This window comes from Stegostoma tigrinum, chromosome 19, assembly GCF_030684315.1.
Source record: "Stegostoma tigrinum isolate sSteTig4 chromosome 19, sSteTig4.hap1, whole genome shotgun sequence".
In the NCBI taxonomy this organism is placed as follows: domain Eukaryota; kingdom Metazoa; phylum Chordata; class Chondrichthyes; order Orectolobiformes; family Stegostomatidae; genus Stegostoma; species Stegostoma tigrinum.
In genome coordinates this window covers 22,964,613-22,991,239 of record NC_081372.1, presented here as the reverse complement: position 1 = coordinate 22,991,239, position 26,627 = coordinate 22,964,613, and the positions used below count along the sequence as shown (strand labels likewise).

At 40.2% G+C, this 26,627-nt stretch overlaps 1 protein-coding gene across 6 annotated transcripts in view; it reads right to left on the bottom strand.

Moving 5' to 3' along the window:
* Positions 1-223: 223 nt before the first annotated feature.
* Positions 224-26,627, bottom strand: part of l3mbtl1 (L3MBTL histone methyl-lysine binding protein 1) — an 82,510-nt gene continuing 56,106 nt past the window's right edge. For all 6 annotated transcript variants that reach the window (XM_048550211.2, XM_048550212.2, XM_059652772.1 and 3 more), the window contains 9 exons: positions 20,617-20,702; positions 20,365-20,475; positions 19,571-19,685; positions 19,012-19,114; positions 8,987-9,184; positions 7,549-7,610; positions 3,625-3,794; positions 1,840-1,902; positions 224-1,351 (listed from right to left, as the gene is read on the bottom strand). In XM_048550211.2, coding sequence (XP_048406168.1) covers positions 1,217-1,351; positions 1,840-1,902; positions 3,625-3,794; positions 7,549-7,610; positions 8,987-9,184; positions 19,012-19,114; positions 19,571-19,685; positions 20,365-20,475; positions 20,617-20,702 — 1,043 coding nt within the window. In that variant the 3' untranslated portion in view covers positions 224-1,216. The remainder of the gene's footprint in view (positions 1,352-1,839; positions 1,903-3,624; positions 3,795-7,548; positions 7,611-8,986; positions 9,185-19,011; positions 19,115-19,570; positions 19,686-20,364; positions 20,476-20,616; positions 20,703-26,627) is intronic.

Sequence of the window (26,627 nt, the reverse complement as noted above, 5' to 3'; positions counted from 1 at the left end):
AGAAGGAAGCTTTCCTCTCTGCCCTGATTGAGCATAAATTGTGAATGTGTTTATAATTGGTTTATTCATGATTTCATGACAATCTTTTATCATTTTGTATATGATTTTTAAAGAAAGCATCACTTGCATTTTTTTCTTTAATATCCTTTGCAATTTTAACTTTTGAAAAAAAAATTGAAGCATATGTTCCAGTGACATATTAAGATGTAATTATCAAAGCAAGTTGTCTAAGTAAAATAATTTATTCACAACTGCTTAAACAATTCAGATAGTCTTTCCACAAGCTAAGATGAATCAGCACAGTAGCCCAAATGTCTTCATGTATTTTTAAAAATGATAAAATGGTTTTCCAAATGGCTCCAGTAAAAATATATGCATGTGGCTTAGTATGAGAATCAAAGTAAATCACCCAGAGAAACAAAAGTATTGTTTTGAAGTAACGTGCAGTAATATTAGACAAATACTTACTAATTCATTGGACATTTCTTTGTTCTATCAAGCTAGCAAGTAAGTAATTACAACAAGGTTACAGTCCCATAATATTACAATATGCAAATTTCACATGTAAGGGGAAGGGATGATATTAAAAAGTGCAGTTTTATTCAGCTTTTCACTCTATCTCAATATGGCAAAAAACTTTTAGTGGAATACCACATTTAAACTCATAAGTAATTGGAAAAGCTACATTCTTCATTTAAGGCCCTGTGTAACTGCCTTTTAAACATATGTGCTACAAAATACATCACATTTTTCTTCAACAAGTCACCTGTCATTAAATTAATCCATTATTTGTTCAATGATTCAAAACCAAACATAATTTAAATGCATCCAAATATTATTTAAATGTATCTATTTGTACATCAGTGTTTCCACAACTTTTATTAGAAAAGTGGTCATGTTTCATTACATTACAAATGCCAATCATCACAATAAAATCCAATATATTTCCACATAACAGATCACCGGATTTCATAATGGAAATATTATCCAGATATTCTATCACAGACTTTGAGGTAAATCAAGCAACGCCTGGAACTCCACATACATACTGACAACTACAATGTAATTTGTTTTAATCAATATTCTTGCCCATCTGACACAAACTTACCAATGTTAAAGAAACAGAAATTATGAACAAAGCACAATTCTCAGTACTTCAGGAGAAGTTTCTTGTTGTTTCTACAAGATTACATTACATTTAAATTTATAGGAATTGTCATGTTGAAGTATCATCTGCACTTTTGAACATAAGAATTGAGTTATAAATCTTTAATGCCGGACCAAGTTTAATGCTCATAATCTTCACGATATCCACTTGTGTCAGAAGGAGAAAAGCCTCCCCATCAATTGACTGCAAGATAAAAATGTAGGAATCCATCAACACAGTTCAAGGTACAGAAATAAAAATGGCATTTCACACTGCTAATTTCTAAGAAATATCCCAAAGAATAAGTTTGAAAAAAAAAATTCTGCTTTCACTGCTTAAAGAAAACAATCATCTTGAAATTGTGCAATGGGGTATTAGTACAGTTATTAACTAGAGTGAATTTTTATTAGCTACAATGAAATAGCACAAGAATAATTGATCCAACATATACCACTTCGACAGGAAAACATTCTGATTAGCTGCCTTCAGGGTTAATCTGCCAAAGACTTTGTGTGGGCAGGATAATACAGTTGCTTAGAATTCTACTAAGGTTTAAGAAGCAGAAAGAGGAATTTCAGCCAAGCATATTAAGTCTGTACAGGCTTGTATATTATGGCACAATCTTAGAGCCTTAATAAAACAACACAATATAATACAAAAACTATTTGCGGTATGAGGTAACTTGATCCTACCTCTTCTTTGAAGAGCTTTGCCTGTTGCTCACAGCCAGTGAGTGTCTGGACAAAGTTTCCCACCTATAATAAACAAATAACATTATTGTAGCAACAAGAATATATTAAATGACAAAATATGCATTATTGGTTCTTTTTATCTATTATAATAGGCATTTTCTCAGTTAACAAAAATACAGAAATTATTGGAACTATTTAACTGAGGAAAGACTGAAAATGTTAAGTGAGATTAGCAATCTCCAACTTCACATCGTTCTTTAAATTTGTACGTATTTGATCTGTTTGAAGTTTATAAGGTCCTAAATTGTCTGGACAAGGTGGACATAGAAAGGATGTTTCCTCTTGTAGTGAGGCAAGAATTAGGGGACATTTATTATCTAGTTACATTCCCTAGATGATTAACAATTACACCTTGTGAGACATCGGGTTCAATACTAGAGTGAATTTTATTAACTACAATGAATTAGCACGAGAATAACTGATCCGACATATACCCCATAGTCAGGAAAACACTCTGGTTAGCTGCTTTCAGGATTAGTCTGCCAATGACTGTGTGGGCAACGTTCCCCACTTGGTTACAGGAGCTGAGATAAATACCAAGAAGTAGGATTGGTGACAGCACATCTATCCAAGGCATCTGAGATCGTTTAGCCACACCATTTTGCAGATGAGACAGTTGTGAGCCTGTTGCCCAATCTTATATTTTTTAAATTCATTCATGGGATGAGGGTGCCACGGGCTAGCCCAACATTCATTGCACATCCCTAATTGCCCAGAGGGCAGTTAAGGGTCAACCATATTGTTATGAGTCTGGAGTCACATGCAGGCCAGAACAGCCAAAAGCAGCAGTTTCCTTCATGGGTTTTTCCAACGAGTGACAATGGAGTTATGGTTACCATTAGCCCATTTTTATTATTTAATTCAAATTCCACCATCTGCCACTGTGGGATTCAAACCCAGATCCCAGGGCATTACCTTGGTATCTGGATGAACTGTCCTGCAATAATGCTGTTAAGCCATCACCTCCCATAACAGTGAATGTTACAGTGCTGCTTCCCGCTCAATGCACAGATTTCTTCCATCTTTGCTGTCCTTCCCATGAAGGTGAGGACTGCAATATGTCTTCACATACACCAACAACCATTCAGTGCTTTTTGTTTAATTTCATCATGGAATGCAGGTACCATTGGCTGAGCAAGCACTTACTGTCCATCCTTAATTATGCTGGAGACGATGTTGGTGTTTGCGTGTGCGTGTGTGCGCGCGTGCGTGTGTGTCTGCGCGTGTCCAAACTACTTTCCTTTAATGCTTGTACATTGTCTAGTATTGAAAACGAGAACGTAAAATGTCTTATTCCTCATGGATTTTCTTGTCTGTTTCAGCACTGGATTACAGTTTTATCCAATAAACCACCAGATCGACTGAATGTTTTGTTTTAAATAAATATTTGCTCATAATCAAGTTACATCAGGCAAATAATGTCAAATTAATTACAGAACCATCTGGAACAACTGCCAAATAAGTTTAATCAGAAGCCAAGCTTTGCAGCACGAAAAATGTTTTGTACATTTTGGAAACAAATATACATTTAGAAAATTACAGACTGCTGGGATTCTTTATTCCAATTTTAGTTCTGGTCATAGTTTGCTCTCAGAGAAACAGACTGTAAATAAATTGACAGTATGGTCATGCAGCTTTACTTCAGAGCATTCCCAGCGTTCAAAAGGACTTTAAAAATACATTAATAAACTGCTGCATTTCCACCACTTTTCCTCCGCTTCTTACCTCTTCAATAGTCCATTTGGCCACTCGGCTGGCACTAATGCCAGCTACACCTGGAAGCAGCTTACAATGTTGTTCCCAGCATAAGGACAGTGAACGAGCTGGATGTGGGGACATGGCAGACATAAAGACTGATTGATGCAAGTCTTGGTGCATACTGTCTTTTGGAATATCTAGAAATATAGAGTTAGAAAAACACTAAGGCTGTAATGATACATTTTAATTCTTTAAAATATCTTCAAAATGTATTTGCTTATTTCAAGGTTAATTTTGTTACTTTTAAAACAAATTATGTAATTTCCACAACTGACCATTAATTAAACAATTGGTGAGTGGTATTTAAAAATGAAGGTGTGTACAGAATCAATCAGTCCATATAGTGAAAAAGCCCTATAACAGCATTCTGACACCATTCCTCATCTCATTCTCTCAGTAGGAATCCAAGGGTTACCCATCTTAACTTCCCTTAAAATGCATCCATTCTGTTCATATGGCCTACTCCTTTGGAAGCTCTTTGAAATTATGAAAAGAACTGTCATATGAAGCAGTCAGAAGTATTGAAAGGACCTGACTGAGGGGAGTACCAAAAGTATCATCAGGAACTGTCAAAACACTGTGGCAAGTGTCATGAATTTATTAAATGCCATATGACCATAAGACATAGGAGAAGAAGTAGGCCATTTGGCCCGTTGAGTCTGCTCTGCTACTCAATAATACCATGGCTGATCTCATTCCTCAATTCCACTTTACTGTCTTATTCCCATAACCCTTAATTTCCTTAAGGATTAAAAGGCAACTTCAGCCTTGAACAAACTTAACACTCAACATTGACATCTCTCTGTATAAAGAATTCCCCAGATTCACAACTCCCACAGATAAAAAAAACCTCCTTCTCACTCTTATATTGTGCCTTATTGTCCTAGACTCTTCTGTTAGGGGGAACAGCCCCAAAGAATCTTATATTGTTCAATAAGAACTATATCTGTAGCTTTTTCCTTTAATTCGTGTAAGCTTTATTGAGTACGAAACCAATACACTCGTTCATTCCTCATAAGAAAATCTTTCTACTCCAAGATCAGCCAAGTGAGCCTTTCTGGACTGCATCCAATACCAGAGATAGCAAGAACTGCAGATGCTGGAGACAGAGACAACACAGTATGGAGCTTCAGGAACACAGCAGGCCAGGCAGCATCAGAGGAACAGCAAAGTTGACGTTTCGGGTCAGGACCTTCTCCAGCTCCATATTGTGATGTCTCTGCATCTAATACCAGTATATCTTTCATTAGATAAAAACCTAAAACTGGTCATTATATTCTAGATGTGATCTGACTAGTGCCTTGTCTGGTTTTAGCAAAATCTCCCTAATTTTATACTCTGTTCATACTGAAATAGAGGCTAACATTCTATTTTCATTCCTCATTATCCACCAAGCTCGGATGCTAGTTTTTTTCTTTTTGATTCATGCACAAAGACCCACTTTCTGCAGCCTTTCCCCATGTAAATAAAATTCAGCACCTCTATTATTTCTGCCACTTTTTTTCCACATTATATTCCATTTGCCAAGTTTCACCCACTTTTGTAGCCTGTCTTTACCCCTCTGTGCTGTTTGTGTAATCCCTACCACTTGACTTCCCAAGTATTTTTATATCAGCTGCAAACATTGTGATAGTACATTAACTTCCCTCATCCCAGTCATTAAGACATGAATTGTAAATAATTGTGACAACAGCACTAATCCCTGTTCCTGAAAATCACCCCTTTATTCCAACTTACAGATGTTGTATTAGGTAGCCAATATTCTATACGTGCTCATATACTATGCCTAACACCATGGGGTCTTATTGTATTAAGTAACCATATGTGCAATGCCTTACTGCATAACTTTTGGTCAACTGGTTCCCCTTTATCTATTCTGCCTGCTACTTCCTCTAAAAAGTCTATTTTTTTTTCAGATATGACTTCTCCTTCATGAAGTCATGCTGACTTTACTTGATAATGTATTTCTAAATGCTCTACTATTATATCATTTTAATAGGCTCTAACATTTTGCAAATGACAGATGTTAAGCCAAATGACCTGTCTTTTTGTCTCCCTCCCTTTATCAATAAGGGTGTAACAGTGGCAGTTGTCTAATTCCGTGGGACTTTTCCAGAATCTACGATTGTTGGAATATTACTCCAGTAAATGAATTATATCTATAGTTATTTCCTTTAAAAATCTTAGGATGCAATCCATTAGTTCCAGATTACTTACTGGCTTTGGCTCAATTCATGTTCCGAATACTTTTTCTAGATACCAGATAGTTATCGCAGTTGATTCTGCTCTCTGTACCTTCCTTATAGCCCCTTGATTAATTAATACATTTGGAATGCTACTACCACAATGAGGACTGATCCAAAGTATTTACACAACTCCACTGCCATTTCCTGGTTCCCCATTATTATTTTCCGGCCTCATTTTCAAATGCCCTCTGTTCTCTTTGGCCTCTCTCTTTCTTTTCAGATATTTAAAGAAGGTCTTATTTTCCATTTTCATGCTACTTGATATTTTGCCCTCATTTTCTCCCTTTGTTGTTATTCTTTTGGCCATTTTTATTGGCTTTTAAAACTTTCCAATCCTCTGGCTTACCAGTAATTTTTGTCACTTCGTACTTTTTCTCTTTCAATTTGATACTATCTTTGACTTCCTTGGTTAAGTGTGGATGAATATTCGGGGTTTGGAACCCATTCCTGGCTTTTGATGTGACCAGAAAACACAGTCAATGATGCCTTGCACCTGGGGAAACTAGCAACGCAGCAACCTGACAGTTCAGTCCTTCTGATCACCAAGCTGCATTTGAAAGGTAATGGATGTGTTGCTGGCTCCTTGCAAAAACTGAATTGCCATCTGCTTGATGGCCATATGGCTAACAAACTTAACTGGTTTCATTGATGTCACCTGTTACAACCTGGAAGAAATCCCATAGAAGGCTGAACTTAACAGGGGTACACTTACCTATCTCCTGCAAAGCTGGAACAACCCTAATGTGTCAGAGATAGTAGGAACTGCAGATGCTGAGGTAACAAGGTGTGGAGCTGGATGAAAACAGCAGGCCAAGCAGCATCAGAGGAGGGTCTTCTAAGAAGGGTCTAGGCCCGAAAAGTCAGCCTTCCTGCTCCTCTGCTGTGGCTATTCCATTTGTCATGAGGAATTTGTGATTAGGATGCCAATTTTGTCCCTGAAAACTGTGTAAAATGGAGATGAATTTCTATCTCCAAAGTGGGCACCAGGTATGAAACAAAAGTAATGATCAGCATGTTAAACAGCCTTCCAGCACAGCTAAGACAGATACTCAGACTCTAACATTTGTACCATTGGTACGCTTGGAACCATATCGTAGCATCAGTCTTTGCCTTAAAGAAAGAGGATGAAAACATGTCAAAATGGCGAAACAAATTTAAAAATTCAGAACAGTTTTGGCTGTTGAGTAAAGATAATAGTTTAAGGTTGTTTATGCACATTCTTTAGCTGAATTATTGAAGTAATTTACAAAAGCTGAGCTCCAGTTGTTCCATTTCACTTTGCAAAAGACTCAAAAAAAGTGAAGTTTACTTACAGGAATGAAGAAACTTCTATAAGTTTCATTATTGAGTTCATACGATATTCGGTTCAGAATGATCAACTTCACCTACAAATAACTTAAGGTTTCAAAATGCCTTACTGTGTATGCTATTTTTATTTTAAATGGATGATTGCCTGTGTACCAATAACAGAATGAAATGCAGTATTAGAACATTAACTGTTTGTTTAGTAAATTTTGCTGATTGAATTTCACCCCTTATAAGCAAGAAAAATGGATATTTTTACTAAGGCAAAGATTAAATATATAAAGCATCCACATCTGCCAGAAATAACTCATCTTGCAAAGAGACCTGCATGTTCACTCACTTTGAAAGGTGACTTTTAATTCCTCTTGTTGAATCTTATGATATTTAGGTGGACGACCAATCCTGGAAAAAAAAATGAAAAAGTAGATATCTAAAGACAGATATTAAGCTGTTGCTCAGATTTACCCTGCTTCAACATCTAATGCACTTCAGATCTTTGTTTTAATCAGCCTTTCGCATGTGCTCCTTTGTGTTACTGCAGAGTAATTGGGAAAAGTAGACAAAATCCTCGTCATTAGCTGAAAGAAATTATCTGAAGTCATACTACCTCAAGATGAGTTGCAAAAATTAGAACTATCAAAAAATCAGTATTTACCAAAACAAAATACAGATAAAGATCACAGTACAGTGCACAGTTTCCCTTTGGCATTCAAGTGCTTCTACAATGTGCCTCTTGCCAGTTTGGATGTTTTTAGTTCTTGCGATGTTAAATATGTCTATAAATTAAGAGCAAATTTACATATTCTGGCTTTTTTTTTCCAACTCATTATTGGCAAGAATTTGGCATGGAACTCGAGTAAATTGCTGTTTTTCTTCCCTCAATAACTTTATTGTTATGATACACTTTAATGTTTGTTATTTTATTCCTGAGTTTGACTATGTTCCTGTGCAGAATATGTTTACCTTTATTTTTAAATAAATACAGTAAAGTGCTATGCCGAAATGCATCAGTGTTCAAAAGGCATGTGTTGGCAATCTGTATCTGTACAATAAATAGTGTAACGCAGACCAAAAATTGCAGAGATCAAATATGAGAAATTTCTCTGAAAGTCCAAACATTTAATAATGTGAAGATCTTTCCTAAAGTATAAAAATAAAATGTCTGAACGATATAACTTTGCCTTTTCTTGAAGGTATCTGACGCTAAGTATTTACTCATATCTGAGCATTCCTAGTAAATGCTACTGAATTACTAAACTTTTAATTCAAATTATTAAACAGAGAAATTATCATGAATGTATTTAAACTATTGCTGCACATTGGAATATGAGGGCATTTTGTTAGGAAGAAACATTTTCATGCATTTTATTGCTCATCATTGCAAGACTAAACTATATTGTCATTCAAAGACTAGTGGTGAAACAGTATGAACTGAAGTGTCTTAAAATATGATTGGTCATAAGTTTAAGAATAAGATCTTTCATTATGTCACTTGGAAACACTTCAAATTCTGAATTAGCACAGGAGTTACCGAAGAATAGCTGGGAGTCAGCCAACAGCCACTTGAAGTCACTTTTGCAAACTGCCTAACAGCTGCAGGATGCTTTCTAACTGTCCTAGCTAAGAAATTGCGATGGACTTAAAAAGAAAAGTTCGGAAATAAAAATGTGGGAGTGAAGAAGTTATCTAACCATTATAAACACCAATCAATAATCAAATTACTTTACCATGGTTTGATGCTTATTTTAATCAAACATTATGGCATTTAGCATTATTACCTCCCATGATGTCTTGATTTCTTTCTTCGACCAAAGGACAATAGATTTCTTTTTCGGGAAGATCCTTCTGCATCTGACATCTCTATCTTCATCCGTGCTTGGTTCCGTTCAGCTAATGGGCAGCCTGATAAACGATGATGAGCAGTGAACTTCCCAGTAACATGCCCCGAGCCATCACAACCAGGAGTTGGGCACTTCCTGAGATAACGATGTACACAAAACAGATTCAGTCAATACACTGCAGGAATCTATAGCAGTAAGTCTTAGCATAGGTGACATTGATGGAAATCAAAATTCAAGAAGGCTGTTAGTATGAACATGAAAATCTAATGTATCTCTTTCACTGAAATTCAGGTGAATTTTGTCCTTCAGAATGTTCATGATGTATCAGTGTTCTGACATTGTTAACAATAACCACAGAAATATGCAATTAAGTTGAATATAAATTAATATACATTGTAATTGTAAATTCATTGCATAAGAGCTTCATTTGTACCTTTGGCACCTCCAGATTGATTATTTCAATGGGCTCAAGACTGGTGTCCCATGGTTACTCCTTCATAAAGCTGTGGTCATCTAAAAGACCTGTCCTGACTGGCATCAAGTCCCAAACACCTAATGCCTTGTGCCCAATATAAATTGTGAGCCTCAGTGGATAGTTCACTAGAGATTTAGATATGTATGAAATTCCATCACAATTTTGCAAGTACTTCATGAAGATGTGACTGCAAGTGTTTTGAGTAGCTATTAAAATCTACCATCATAACCACTCCATCTTGTTTACGCCTCTTTGCAACATCCTTCCTTTACATCCTTCCCACTACTGGGCAGTCCATAGATTACATTGAGTAATGTAACTGAACACTTATCTTTTGCTTAAGCCAAATCAATTCTTAGAAAATGGCTACCGGAGTGAAGTCTTAATTAATTACCCGGAATTTTTTGAGGAAGGTTTAAGGACTAATAAAGGAGCCAAGGCCACCTTGCATATCGGCCAGGATATTGCAAGGCGTGCCCAGTGCCACTTGCCTTACATGCAGAAGTAGAGGCAGAAATCAGGAGGCTGAAAGAAAAGGAATCATCAAACGAGTACAGTTTACAGAATAAGCAGCGCTGGTCATGCCAACTGTGAAGCCCGAAGGGTCAGTTCGTCATTGTGGGCATTTTAAACAGGCAGTAAACCACTTCACTCAGTTGGATATGTACCCAATCCCTCTACACAAAACTGATAGGAATACTGTCCTTCACGAAGCTGGACATGAGCCAGGTGTACCTGCAATTGCGATTAGATGAGGATTCTCAAAGTATGCTACAACTAATACCCAAAAAGGGTGAGTACCAATAAAGCGGACTACCTCTTGGGCTAACTTCAGCCTGTGCCATTTTTTCAGTAAACCGCAGAGAACATTTTACAAGGTCTACCCCAGTTTGCCATTTATCTGGATAACATGCCAGTAACAGGGAAGATCAATAAAGGGCACTTAGATGTTTCTCCAAAGCGAGCGTATGCCTTAGAAGCGAAAAATGTGTTCCAGGCACATCAAGTGACCTACATGGGCTTCAGAGATGACAAGACCACATTACACCTGTTAGAAGATAAAGTGAGAGCAAAGGTGCCCCGGTTCCCATGTCTGTATTTAGATAGATGAACTATTAGGGAAACTTCATATGTAACCTGGCCTTCATTCTGGCTCCCTTACATCTGCTATTGAGAAAGGATCAACATTGGAAACAGTCTCGTAACCAAGACACAGACATTAGGGAAGTGACAAAGCAGCTATCACCATCTATAGTGTCAGCACAGTATGATCCCAAGCACGTTCTGGTGCTAACATGTGTTACCTTCCCATATGGTATCAGAATACTGCCGGCTCACAGATGGCCTAATGGGGAGGAATGCCCAATAGCATATGCTTCCTGAATTTTGACTGATGCAGAGCACAAACAGAGAAGGAAAGTTTGGTGGTCATCTTTGGTGTGAGAAAGTTCCACCAATACCTTCACAGACATACATTTGTAATAGTAACACACTACAAACCTTTCTTAAGGTGACTCACAGAGGACAGTTCTGTGCTGTCCATAGCTTCAGGTTGAATTGAGCGGTGGGTTCTCATTCTAAGTGCGTACAATCACAACTTTGAACATCGGCCATGTGGCCAAATAGCAAAGGTAGATAGCTCCAGCTGCCTCCCACTGGCACTCCCACCATCAGTGGTGCCACCACTGGAAGAGTCTGTTCTGGTTTTAAACTTTCTGGACACCGTTCCAGTCACTGCTAACAATAGTGAGCAGTGAACGCAAAATGATCCCGTCCTGGAAAACCTGAAACAGCCGATGACAATGGGGGAAATGAAAGGGCTATCACAACTAGAATTGAAACCGTTCTGGACCAGGCGAGACCAGATGACCATACAGGACGGCATTTTATTATGGGGAACAAGAGTCATTGTCCCAAACAAAGGTTGCTGCCAGATACTGGCAGAGTCAGAGGAACTGAACGCTGTGCGAAAATGCCCTAAGAGAAAGAACAGGCCTACATCCCCGGACATAGACGGGAGTGCTGTATTGATTGTAACGCAATCAGCCAGGTGGACCTCACATAATATGAGCTCCCTGACTGGGGGTGTTAATTTGATCCCATCGGGGAGCCCTGGCTGACAGATAAGAACAGAACTGTCAGGGTTTCTCTTCACTCTGAGAACTGGCTCTGTGGAAGTCAGACCAATATCAAGTACGAAACACATATTACTAAAGGGTGGTTTGCTGATGTGACACCAGCCTCTGTGGAGTTATTTCAAATCTGTTGATGCATACTCTGTAAAAATACATGATGAATTTGTGCAAGCCTAGGAACTTAGCTACTGATTCATACTGTGTGCTTCAGTGGTCATGTGATTCATCTCTTAAAGAGATACTGTCCCAGCATAACATACACCAACCATAATACAAAACTTAAGCTTTACATTACTTTTACTTTACTTATTTTAACCTTACTTGGTAGTATTAACAAAGTGCTGGAGCATAGTAGAAAACAGAAATTCTTCACTGCTCACCCATCACTCACAAATTAACTCTCTCCTCTGTGTGTGTAAGTTGCTATTTTACCTATATTAGTTTAGAATTTCAATTTTTTCAAAATTATGGAGGTGAAACACTGTCCCCAATGCAGCTGCTGAACAACCAAACAACTCATCTTTCCTGAGCTGTTATTTTTAGACTTGTTTTGCAAACTCAGCAGAGCTCCACAGATACACACTCTTTCACAGAGCTGACTCTTCTTGTGCCTCCAAAGGAACTGAAAAGGCCCTGAACCTCAACCTCTCTTTATCGGTAGCCCTAGACATGTGGTCTCTTGCAGGTCCAAGTCTTCCTGCCTCTGAGAGGTAAAAGAGAGAGGCTCAGAACCTTGGCCTCTGTTTATCTGGGTCCCAGATGTGTGATCCCTCACACATTGGACCCTTCTCACCTTAGAAGTGAAGTGAAAGACCTTGACTCCTGGCATCTCTTTATCTGCAGTTCTGATGCTTTTTTACAGGCTTACCCGTCTCATGCCTGGAAGGTAAGTGGAAACTTGGTGTAATACATTCACAGGTTCTCCTTTATCCAGGGCACACGTTATTTCTTCAAAGAATTCCAATAATTTGGTTGAACACGATTTCTCTTCCCCAAAATCATGCTCGACTCTTGTTGTTTACCTTGAGGTTTCTAAATACCCTACTTACCCCCCTCGATGAACATTTCTAACACTTTTTCTGTGACAGATATCAACCCACATGGCCTACAGTTTCATGCTTTCGGCCTCATTCCCTTCCTGAATAGACGGGTTACACTTGATACTCCTCAGACTGATGGAAACTATCCACAACCCAGTGAATTTTGGAAACTGAATATCAGTACGTTTACTATTTTACTAGCCATTTCTTTTTAGACTCTAGGGTAAAATCTATCAGCATCTGAAGATGAGTCAGCCCATAGCTCCATCAGTTTGCTCGGTATCACTTCTCTGGTGATTATAATTTCACCAGGTTCCTCTCTCCTTTCCACCTCATTTACACCTATTGCTGGAATACTTCTTTCAAGCAGCTGTGATGAAGGGCAGAAGTCACATGATACCAGTTTATAGTTTAACAGGTTTTTTGAAATTGCAAGCTTTTATAGCGCTGCTCCCTTGTCAGGCAAAGCCAAGCCAACAATGGCACCTCCACAGCAACTAAAATGAAGACAACTGGAAAATACATGTTCATTTCATCTGTGCAGAGGTAGTAGGAACTGCCGATGCCAGAAAATCTGAGACAACAAGGTGTAGAGCTGGATGAACACAGCAGGCCATAGGGCTTCAGAGGAGCAGGAAAGTTAATATTTCGGGTCTGGGCCCTTCTTCAGAAAAGGGTCCAGACCCAAGACGTTAGCTTTCCTGCTCCTCTGATGCTGATGGCCTGCTGTGTTCATCCAACTCTACACCCTGTTATCTCTTCATTTCACCTGTATTTCCTTATATCTGCAATTAACTCCCCATTTGCACCCTTTCAAAGTCTACTTTCACTTTACCTATTTAACTGCCTGTAGAAACTCCTGCAGAAACTCCTGCGCTGCAATTTTTATATTTGTAGTTAGCTTCCTCTCTCACTTTAATTTCTTTCTCCTCATTAATCTTTCAGCCATTTTCTGCAGTTTGTTATTTTCTGTCCTGTGTTCTGTCCTTTGAACAATCATAATCTTAGTTACTTCACCAATGGTGGCCATGCCTTCAATTTCTCAGCCTCATTACTCTGCAACTCCCACTCAGCACCTCTCTGCCTCTCTACGTCTTTTTCTCATTATACCACATTTATTCAAGACACTCCTTGACACTCGTTCTCCATGCTTTTCGTCAATGATGTAATACTTGCTGATGGGGTTTAGTGTCACAATTTGAGGCTGCAATGAAAATTTTAGGTTAAATGCACCATATAACTATGAAATGGTGTTGGATAAACACTTTGGTGTCTCTGTCTTTCTACTCTCTTTAAAGTTTTTGTGAACAACCCAAAATACCATTTCAATCTGCACTTTTTTTTTGCTAAGTTTTAGTTGAAAGAAATTGTATGTCAAGAGCTACCTCTGATACTAGCCCAGAGGCTGGATACATTCAATCAGCCAATCAGGGCAGTCAGAATGAAGATCCTCTGCACATGAGGGATGTCTTCTGCCCTGCCGTGAGCTGTTTTCACAATCGAATGAGAGAAGGGCAAGGTGGGGATGTGCGCCAAGCAAGTGAGTAGGACAGCACTGACAGCATGCAGGGTTTGTGATGGCTGAGAATGAGTCAGGAAGGTGTTACAGATAATGGTGAGAGTGGTGTAGCATGAGCCTTGGTGAGAGATGGGAACATTTGCAAAGGCAGTGTTTGTGTGAGCTACTGAAGAGAAAATGGTGGTGCTTACACTGACGATGTGGAGAAGGACATTTACCATCCACCTGCATTGCTGGGTATTCCTCCAGAAGGATAAAACATCTGTAATATTCTTGAGGTGGTGGTGGTGGCTGTGGTCAGGGGGAGCTGGCAGGGAGGGGGAACAGGCTGGAATGGGCTGGTGTCACAGATTCAAACCACTGTTCCTTGTATCACCCCATCCAACCGGACCTCCAGGCCACTGCCTGTAGAGCAGGGCACCAATTTCCCCCTGTCTGCCAAGTCCAGAGCAAATGTCAAGACCTATCCAAGCCAGCTCCAGGCTGACATTACTTATCTGGGAACACTACAGGCTTTTGAAAATGGCATGGATGCAAAAGATGTTTTTGTCTGGCTGATATCCATTGCATGTTGAATTGTTGTGACAATGTGAAATGGGTCCAGAATTGGATATTAGGGGCACCATGGGCCTGCGGTAGGTATTCAATGAGGCATGTTGGTAAGATATGGCAACAAATCTCATTGGGCCTCATGATGACATTCCCTTCAAGATATTTGACATAGCTCGTACCAAGCCAAAAGAATCATGAGATTTGGCCTTTAAACTTTATAAAATCACATTGCTCATACCCATTAAAATCTTGTGACTGGGTAGGATAAGTCTACCTGTAGCAAGCATACAGGAACATAGCTCTTGCTCCTGTCATCTCACGCAGATCCAAGAATCTGGAATTGACAATTTGCCAGACGTGAGAACCATAATTACACATTATTTCTTTTATGTGTTTTTAACCACTTTGCCTCCAGCAATCACTCTTGGTCTTTAATGTACATCGGGAGCAGAGGAGCTTCCAAGTGTTACAAGTCACATTGTTACTTCCACTTCATCTTAATGTGTAGTGGTTTCTGTCTTGGACTTGGAATAACATAATAACACACAAATCGTTGGGCTTAACCAGCATGTGGAACTGCAATGTGGTTTCAATTTTGGCTTACAAATTGTCAATGGTCTTCCTGCACTTTGTAAAATACCTACGATATCTAACAGGTAACAAATGTTTCTGCCATGCCCTCAAACAATTAATACCTAGATCTCACCTACCAGCTTGAAACAGGTTAGTACTCACAGACAGGATTTCATATTCAGGGAAGAGAGATGAAAGGCAGGCCTAAATTTAATTATGTATTGTTATTTGATGTTGTATCTTATCCAGCCTCGTTAGGCATTTTTAATTAACCTGTTCAGGACAATGGTAACACATCACTGGAGAAAGTGGGACTGAACCTGGGCCTTCTGGCCCAAGGATAGAGACACTACCACTGCATGTCAAGAGTCCTATTGGATTGTCTTTATGGTGTCGTCACCCTGGCAGAAAAGCCCAAAAAATCTCCCCAGTCAAGCAATTCAAGGTCCAATGATTTCATTTGTAGAAGGACCAGTTTGAGGATCAGAAAAAGCAGAATAAAGTTCAGGATTGGTGCACAATTTCAAAAGCTGCTTACCTGGCAAGTTTTACCTGCCTGGGTTCTGACGATAAAATAGGATAAAACCAGAACAAAAGATGTGAGTAAATTCAGAAAATACTTTAATTGCACTATAATCTGCTTGTTGGTTTAACACTTAGGGATTGAACCTGGTTTCAAAGCCTGCTGTATGTTATAGTTTACTTCATATGGATCAATTCAATCATAAGTGGGGGAAGTGGAGGCTGCCTGACGTTCAGCTCCTCAGCCCCTATGAGAAGAGAATCGTGGTCCGCACAGAAGATTGGACCATTGCTGCGTCAATGCAGAGACATCCGTATCCCACTAATATAGTATGTACCACTCTTCATTACACTGCAATTCTTACATTAATTCTGCTGGCAGTGCCATTTCACTGCACACTACTGCTAACCACAGGCCGTGACGCCCTCTCTGTCTTGTGTCTTGCAGGTACAGCCAGCATTGACACCACAACTGTGGAGAAAGCTCCGGCTCCCCCAGAATCCACCTCCTTGGCCTCTGAGGACAAGGGTAGCAAGGCTGCAGAGAAAGCGTTGGCAAATATACTTTCTGCAGCCCACACCAGCCTGGATGCTGGCACCTCAGTGGCAACGTTAGGCTTCAAGAGTTTAGGTCCACAATCTGATGAGCACCTCCATAATCTCTGTCAGCTCCAGAGCTGGCCAAAGAAGAAAGGCGCCAGACCTATGGCAGTTGGAGGATCCCTGTGGACCTGCTCCTGCAAAGTGCCAGGCAGGACAGGGCTCTGTAATGTATCCATCTGCACAGGGAGGATCAGGACTGTCAAACAGTTATGTGGACATACTGCCCCCTACTGCCCAAAAGCTACCATCAATGCAGCATGTAACGTAATCCTCTGACTACCTGCATGTGCCCCATCCTCACATCGAGACAGGGCAGCGCTGGGAAGTACCCAACCAGAGGAACAACTTCACAGCTCATTTAGAAGTCTTCTCTCAGGACAGTCCTGAGGTGACCTGGCCGTCCACATCCATCCTGCCTGGCCCCCTCTGAACACTTTGCAGCTCATGCCAAGGTGGTTAAAAGTCCCTTGGCCTATATGGCCCATTCAGACACAAGGCAAGGCATCGGCCTAGAGATATTATGACCAGACTGTTAATCCAGAGACCAAGACAGTATTCTGGGAATCAGGTTCAAATCCTGCCATGGTAGAAGGTGACGTTTGACTCAATAAAAATCTGAAATTAAGAGTCTATTGATGACCACAAATCCATTGCTGATTGTCAGAAAAAACCCATCTGGTTCACTAATGTCACATCTGTCATCCTTACCTGGTCTGGCTGACACGTGACTTGAGATTCTTAACTGCCCTCTGAGTAATTAAGGGTGGGCAATAAATGCTGGCCTAGCCAGCGACACCCTCATCCAGTGAATGAATTTTTTTAAAAAGTAGCCCCAGTATTGACTAAGCAAACCTTCAGTTTGACAATGACTCCAATATTGAGCTGGGTCTCTCCAGCCCTACTGCAGAGTGAGGGAGTATGCTAAGACATAGTGAGAGGCACAGGAGGAAAAAGAGTTACTGAAGGCATTTTTATGGCTCAGGTTAAAATAGCTTATAAAAGATTCTCAATTTTTGTTGAAATGTTTGTCCTTTAACCATATATCTGGTTGTTAGCCCCCCCTGTGTAAAACCGAATGGCACTGTGACACCATCAGCCTCACTTCACGGCCTCAATGTTCCATGGATAGAGGTCTACGCTGACAGTCTACAGCTTCATGGAGAAGAAAGATGAACAATACATACTGGCTTTGGGTCACGCTGACAAATTTGGCACTTATTATGCTATCTCCCCCTTTCTTTCTGGCCTCTTTTGCTCAGAAGTGTAGCTGTCAATGCATTGTCCAGCAACATCTGTGCTGTGAAGTGCAATACAGAGAGGGAGCAATGTGTTAAGATGGTTAGGGAATAGGTGCCCCACAGGTCTTTGTCAAGTACAAATTATAGGTCTATGTGCAGTGCTTCCCAGCATCAGTCAGTGCTGCAGACCCCTCCGTCACCAGTTGTCCAAGTCCATTCCAAGTGTGATGCAGCTATTTTCTTCCCTACTGTGCAGTTTCAATTTCAAAAGTGTCAATGAATGCTCCTAGGCCAGTGGATTCCTGCCTCCTCCTGAAGGTGTCGGTGTGTATCCATGTCCAAATGCCCTTCCAAGCAGCCCTTCCCAGGAAATCCACAGTCTTCACACCCGCCCAGGTCCTTGCCAAATTTAATGTGCTCGCACCTGAACACTCCAGCTCCTGGCATTCGCAGTGACCATGCCAAGCGTGGTCATACAGTGCACCTCTCTCCTTGAAGCCCGGGTGCTCCTGACTCAGAGTGATCTCCCTCCCACATTATCCCTAGCCCAGCCATGCTTTACCACCTTCCCCATTGCAGGTTTTGTTGCCCCTCTGGACCCCTCACAACGTAATCCTCCATTAACCACAGCCTAAAGGCCCACTCCCAAAGGCTAACTTGCAGAACCTCATTCCCGCAGCAATGGTCACCCTTGACACACCCCATCTCCCCCTCAGCAACTCCCTTTGCTTTTTGTTTCTCTAATAGATCTGACCCCCTTGAACGACCCATACAGACATCGCCGAGTAAAAAATGTCACGATTCCTGACTGTCCATGTACCCAGTCTGCAGAGGGATGGAACACCTGATTGGAATCATCCTGAGCAAACTCTTGAATGTGTCAATCCCCAAGACTGTTACTGGAGACTGCCACTGACTTACAATACTGGGTCGGCCTAACATCCCTCAGATCCCTATGAAATTCTCCCCATGCTTACACTATAATGAATTTTAATCTTTAAAAGCTGATCATATAAGTAAAGAAGTTAAAGTAAAGTTGCTGCAGACTCACCTGGCCACACAGCTGCTCTCTCACTGGATAGAGATGAGTAATGGTGGTTTAACTTAAGCATCAACATGTCTCAGGCAAGAGGAGAGGTTAAGAAGGAGATTCCTTCGTGGTAGGCTCAGTTAGTGCAGACATGGTGTGAATGTGGAAACTCCACACAGATAGGTGCCCAAAGCTGGAATCAAACCCAGGTCCCTACCACGATGAGGCAGCAATGTTGACCACTGAGCCACTGTACCACCCCAACAGGTACTCACCGATGATGGGTGGTGTATTTGGAACTTTTTGCTTGACTAACAGCTTTCCACCCTGGAGCTGGACATCCTCTTTGTCCAGGTTCAGTAGAAGAATCTGACAGTTCTATAAAATAAATGGAAAAGTTCCTGATCAAATTTTTTCCGAATGTGGATGTTGATTTTCAGACACAATGATACCTTCGTGAAATCTGAATATTATTCATTAAACCTGCATTGCTTTCTATGTGTATACAACTCACAAAATGATTGGATAAGTTGTCTACTACATTGAAATTCCTAAATCAGAATGAATGCAGATTTACAGCCTGTATAGAAATAAATATTGTTTTAATCTTTACTGAATACCACAGTACTACAGATCCCCTTATAAACAGGTGCAGACCAAGTTGCCGTAAACCTTAAAATTATGTATGACTCCTGGATCTGCAGTAATGCGTATATGATGTCTCATGGAACAAAAGAAATCTAAACAACTATGTTTGTTAGTTTATACCTTGAAATTAATATTAAGAATTTTGAAAATGGGAGTTGAGGGGGGAAAAAAAATTACTGCACTCACTAAGCGGTGGCTGGAGATAATGTCCTGTTCTGGCACACCACCCTGCAGGATGTATGTCTGGATTATCAGTATCTACCCAGTAACTGTAGGCAGAGGTTGATCCATCAAAGTAGATCTGCATAGGAAAATAACACAATGATACAAAATTTAAATGGAAATTAATTCTTTTGAAATTTTCTTTATTGATTCACGAGTTTGAATATCACTGGGAAGGTCAGCATATGCTATGCTTCTTATTGCCCTTTGCGAAAACAGTCAGCCACCTTTTTGAACTCCTTCCGATGCAATAATCCTCCACAATGGCTGGCAATGAAATTTGGAGGGAACTGATGAGAGCATTCCCAGAGTAACCAGTAACCATTACTGGGCACACACTGGACCTAAAGCATTCTTATCACATGCAGCTTTTCAATTAAGATTTTGATGTGATTATGGCATTGAAGTGAGACCAACAAATTTAATTAGGAAATTCTTCAGAAGAATCTGAGCTAATGTAGTGTTTCCCAAATCCAAAGTAACCAATCTTAGCTACTTTCTCACTCTTTCTTCATATATTAATGGTGACCATGCTTAAAAAGTGTCCCATTTGGCAGAAAACACTTTTAGATGTCTTGGAATCATGTATAGTGAGATATAAATGCAAGTCTTTGCTTTGCAAGAAGTAAGGAATGGGAAAGGAATGATGTGGCAAGATTGACACACAACATGCTTGTAATGTTGAATATTGCAATTATCTTACTCCAAACCCATAGTTAAAAGAGGCAGTTATTCCTGAGTAAAAGCCTTTGGACTACCTTTAACTTGTGCTCATCAACGTCTATAATTGTAGCTACACGAATCAGCACTGGATTGCGTCTGTCTACAGCTTCCAGCTTCATATTTCTCTGGAAACCATGTGGAGGACGCTGAAACACAAGGAGACAAGGTCTGACTATGTGTGAAACTTCAAAATTATTGTACAAGCATTAAGGCAAAACTGAATTTGTAAAACTCTTCTTCAAAGCACTTGTAACAACTCTAGTAAATATTAAAGCCATGTCACTTACAACTTTAAATGCACGAGCAGGAGCAGCAGAAGATCCAGTTTCTTCTAAATACCTATCCCAAGAAAAATGCTCTGGGTGAGGGTAACCTAGGATATGGGAAAAAAATATTAGAGTCTGTACTATTATTAAGTCCTCTTGTCATTACACGCAATTTTTCCTGTGTGAGCCAGCAAGCTGTGAATGTTGTAACATTCGGGAACAAATATTTACAAGTTTTTGCTCTAGTTGAGATCTCATGGCTGGTAAATTCAATCCTGCCTAGGAACAAGGGCAGTGGTCATAGCAGGAAAAGTGTGGGGTGGCTGTAGGCACAGCTAGGCATTGGAGTTAGAGTTTAGAAACATCCTGATAGGCATGCGGGGTTCAGAAGAAACTGGCAAGCAATTCGTACTTCAGCGCACAGAGAGTATGGAGGGAATGGTTCACAAGATGATCAAGATTAGAATAAAACAAACAGGGAAGTACTGGATTAGTGAAGTTAGCTGTGAAAAGCTGCAGCACAGTTTTCAGAATCCAGAGCAACATAGACCCGGGAGAGGAAGGTACACCAACAGAACATGAGTATCATCATTGAGGCAGTCCATGGTGAAGTGACATTAGAGGGAGCTCTGGAGCTAGATCTTTGGAAGAGAAGAAATCTCTTGTGAAGTTTTAATGAGCTATGATGACCAACATCTAACTTGTTACTCATGGATGGAGATTTTCAGAGGAATCCTGAAATCCATCTGGAATGCATTTGCTATTTTATTTACCCTGTGGGGTTTCTGACAACCATTTGACTGTTACCCATTTTTACTCCATATTAATTCTGGATATTGGAATATAAATTGTATAGATATTGTAGATTGATTTACTTTCATAATTCTGTATGGCAAAACTTATGTTGTTTGTTCAAAACCATGGACCCTCATGGCCTTATTCTTTTAGTAAGTACCTGGATCTAACACTTTTGTCAAATTGTAAAAAGTAAAAGCACGACTGTTGGTTTGTTCGCCGAGCTTGGCAAATGAATGGCAAACGTTTCGTCTCCAGTCGAGAAGACATCATCAGTGCGTATTTCGCAACATCTCTAGTAAAACTACGAGTCTGTAGCCAGATTGCAACATAAATTCAGTAGCCTGGTCCAGCAGTCTGGTCCAGGGTATCAAGGAGTAGATTTCCAAGTAAGATTTAACTTTTAAGCCAAACAGCACATCATGAGTTAAATTTCCAACATGAAATCTGCAGGATGTGCCTGCAGGAAACATGGGGTTACTGCCAGGGTCAATTATCTCACCACATTTTCAAGACAGAGGGGAATAGGGTAGGCTGGTGATGTCTGAATGTTCTTTACTGTATGTATCAGCTGCAGAAGAAACATTAATAAATGCAACAGGACTTACTCCTCCTTGACTCTCTAGTTTTTGATTTGATTTGATTTATTATTGTCATATGTACCCACATACAAGGGAAGTATTATTTTGCATGCTGAGTAGACATGTCATACTTTACATGAGTGCATCAGGGTAATAGAACAGGGTGCAGAATATAATGTTATAACTACAGAGAAGAGGCAGAGAATGATCAATTCTAACATATGAGAGGTGTGCTCATAAGTCTAATTACAGCTGGGAAGAAGCTGTTCTTAAATCTGTTAGTATGCGGTTTCAAACGTTAGTATCTTCTGCCCGATACTGTGGAGTAGGAGGGATCTTTGATTATGTTGGCTGTTTTCCTGAGGCAGCAGGAAGTATAGACAGAGACATTGGAAGGAGGGTTAGTTTTCGTGATGGACCAGGCTGCGTTCGCAACTGTCTGTAATTTCTTGCAGTTGTAAGCAGAGCAGATGCAATACCAAGCTGTCATGCATCCAGATAGGATGTTTTCTATGACGTCTCTATAAATATTGGTAACAGTCATTGTTGACTTGCTGAATTTCTTTAGCCTTCTAAGGAAGTAGAGGCATTGGTGTGCTTTCATGACAGTAAGGTTGACATGATGGATCAGGATGGATCATTGGTGATATCTACTCCCAGGAACTTGAAGCCCTCCACCTTGACCTCAGTACCATTGATATGGACAGGGACATGTCTTCCACTCTGCTTCCTAAAGACAAAACCAACTCTGTTTTGCTGACATAGAGGGGGAGATTGTTGGCTTTAGACACCAGGCCACTAAGCTATCTATCTCTTTCCTGTACTCTCTTTCATCATTGTTTGAGATCTGACCAATGCAATGGTGTCATTAACAATTCTGTAAATAGAGGTAGAGCTGAATTTCACCATCTAGTCGTGACAGTATAGGAGATTAGTAAAGGGCTGAGTATGCAACCTTATGGGACGTTGGTGTTGGGGATTATTATGGAGGAGGCGTTGTCACCTATCCTTACTGTTTGCAGTATATAGGTCAGGAAGTCAAAGTTCCAGTTGCAGAGGGGAGGACAGACACCTAGCTTTTATAGTCTGGAGGTCTGCTTTGTTGGAATTATGGTGTTAAAGGCAGAGCTAAAGTCAATACATCGGACTCTGATGTGGGTGTCCTTGTTAGCCTGACATTCCAGTGATGAGTGTAAGGTCAAGGAGATGGCATCTATTGTGGACCTATTTTAACGGTAGGTGAACTAGAGTGCATCAAGGCAATCTGGGAGGCTGGAGTTGATGACTGCCATTATTAAGGTCTTGAAGCAGTTCACAATGATGATTTTTATTTGGCACCAGGATGGCAGTGGTCTTCTTCAAGCAGGTGGGAACCTCACAGTGTTGGAAGGAGAGGTTAAAGATATCGGGAAATACTCCCGCCAGCTGGTCCATGCAGGATCTGGGTGCATGGCTGGGGACTCTGTCCAACCAGTTACTTTCCATGGGTTCACCCTCAAGATGGCCAATGTGCCGTGCGTACAGGTAACCCATGGCCATTGGGGCAGGGGACATCATTTTACTGATTTTCTGTTCAAAACGGGCATTGAATGTATTCAGCTCATCGGGGAGGGATGCATTGTTGTCAGCGATTCTATTCAACTTCACTGTGTCGCCCATTATATCATGGAAGTTTACCACAGTCAGCAAGTGCTTGTGTGGTTAGCCTGGGGCTCTTGTTTAGTCAGGTGTTGTCTCTTGGTGTCTCTAACAGCTTTACGAAGATCATACCTAGATTTCCTATATAGGTCATGGTTTTCCCACTTGAAGATCTCAAATCTGGATTTCCAGAGGGAATGGATCTTCCAGTTCATCTGTAGTTTCCAGTTAGGGAACAGTCAGATTAAATTCTTTGATACATAGTCCTCTGTACATTTAGACATGACAGTTGTGATGGTAGTGGCATACTCATTTAGGTTGACCACAGCCTCCCTGGCCCTCCTTTCTTCTTAAGTTGACCTTGTGCCACCACTTTCACACTGAAACCCACAGGCGAAACAGCAGTACAGCCCCAGTAATCATCATGGCCCAATTAGATATTTACACAGGCAGCTCAGAGGTTTCTGGTAGGTGCTCAAAAGCAGGATAAAAGTAAAATCTAGAGGCTCAGTGTGGGTACGTCAACAGATCAATGAAGCAGTCAGGTTTAAAATCACACCTTAGACGCAAGGTTATCATCTGAATGTCAATAGGAGAATTATAAGACCGTTGGACCACAAGAAATAGGGACAGGAATAGGCGATTTGGCCCCTAAGCCTGATCCACCTTCAACTGGATCATGGCTGATCCAAAATTCCTCAGGTCTGCCCTTTCCCTGTAACCCTTGATTGTCCTACCGACCAAGAATCTATTTCAACCTTAAATATGCATAAGGATTCTGTCCCGACAGCTGTCTGTGGCCAGAGGTTCCAAAGAATCTCAACCCACTGAGAGAAGAAACTCCTCCTCATCTAAGTCTTAAATTAGCACCCCTAAAGGGGAAACATCCTCTCAGCATTTAACCTGTCAAGCCCCTTAAGAATCCCATCTGTTTCAATGATATCACCTCTCATTCTTCTAAACTTCAATGAGTAGAGTCCCAACCTATTTAGTCTTTGCTCATTAAGGAATCCTTCTATATCAGGGATCATTTGAGTGAGCCTTCTCAAATGAAATAACATCTTTCCTTAAATAAGGAGCCAAAACTGCTCACTGTATTCCAGATGTGACCTTAGAGCATCCTGTACTTTTACAGTAAGACTACCCTACTTTTATACCCTATGTTTCAAATAAAGGCCAACATTCCATTAGCCTTCCTGATTACCCGCTGCATTGATGTGCTAACTTTTTGTGTTTCATGCACAACTACCCAAGTCCTATTTGCGTTACAGCTCTCTACAGGTTTTTCCCCATTTAAATAAATCCTGTCCTTTGGTTCCCCTTCTAAAATGAACAAATTCACTTCTTCCTATATGGTACTCCATTTGCAAACCTTTTTCCATTTAAATATCCTTAAATATCATTATCTCTTTTGAAACTGTTTGCGTCCCTCTCACAAGCTGCCTTTCCACCTACTTTGTCTGTCATCTACAAATTTTGCTGTAGTAATTCACTTCCATCTTCCAAATCATTGATATATATTGTAAACAGTTATGATCCCTGTAGAGCTCCACTGGTCACCAACCTGGAAAAAAACCCCTATCCCCACTTGCTGTTTCCTGCCCATTAGCCAATTCTCTATCCCTGCCAATATACTACCTCCAACGCCATGGGCTCTTATCTTCTGATCAAGCATTTTGTGCGGTGCCGTGTTGAACGCCTTCTTGAAGTCCAAATACAACACATCTACTGGTTCCCCTCCATCCATTCTGATTGAGACATCATCCAAAAACTATAATAAATTAGTCAGACATTATTTACCTTTCATAAAGTCATGCTGGCTCTGTTTGATTAAAATATGATCTTCCAAATGTTCTGAAGGGATTCTTGGAAAATTACAACCCATGTAATGATTATCTCTGTAGCTACACCTTTTAAGATCTTAGGATGCAAACCATCGGATCAGGGGACTTATCTGCCTTTAGCCCCATGAGTTTGTCTAATACTACTTCTTTAGTGATGGTTATGGCGCATAATTTCTCCCCTGTAATCTTAAGCACTGGTATGTGGTTAATTTAATAGCAGGTTTTAAAAAGTGGTATGATCAAGCTAACTATGGATCAGTTTGCTTAATATCTATGCACAGAAAATTTGAGAACATTTAATCATAAATGAATCCACACTTGAAAAGAGAGATATAGAAGCAACTAAGTATGGATCTCAAATTTGAGAATCATGCTTAACAGTCCTTATCAAATTATTTGAGGATGTAACAGGTCCAGAAGATGGGCAAAATGAAATGGATTTCTTTGAAATAGAATTTAGAAAGCCTTAAACAAGGTAACATATAGTTGGGATAGAAATGTGAAGGCAATTATACTTGAGAGGTTTGAAAGCTTTTGATTTATATAGATGTCAGCAAATGTGATAACAGGTTGGTTAGAAAGCAGGAATGAAAGTTATCGGGACCGTAGGAATTGCAGATGCTGGAGAATGAAGAAAGGTCTAGGCCTGAAATGTCGGCCTTCCTGCTCCTCTGATGTTGCTGTGATCATCCAAATCTACACCTTGTTACCAATGAAATTTATAGGCTTTTTTTGATGTGTTCAAATAACAGGAGCTTGCATTTATATAGAATCTTTAACAATAAAATTTCCCAAGGTATTTTTGAGGCCCATTACAAAGCAACATTTAACATTGAGCCATAGCAGGAGGTATTAGACCAGATTACAAAAAAAAAACTTAAATGAGAAAAAGTGCTTTGAGGAGCATCCTTAAGAAGGGATAAGAGACAGACAGGTGGAGAGATTCAGTGAAAAACTCCCAAAATCAGAGCCTTGGAAGCTGAAGGCAGAACCACCAATGCTGGAACAAATAAAACGGGGAACACTCAGGATGCCAGTCTTGGTGGAACATGAGTATCCTGGGGAATCAAAGCGATAGTGGAGATAGCAAAGTGTGTAATCATGTTCCAGCTCAGGACTATTTTGATGATTTGCATATAGATCTAGACAGTCTCATGCCAATATTTACAAATTA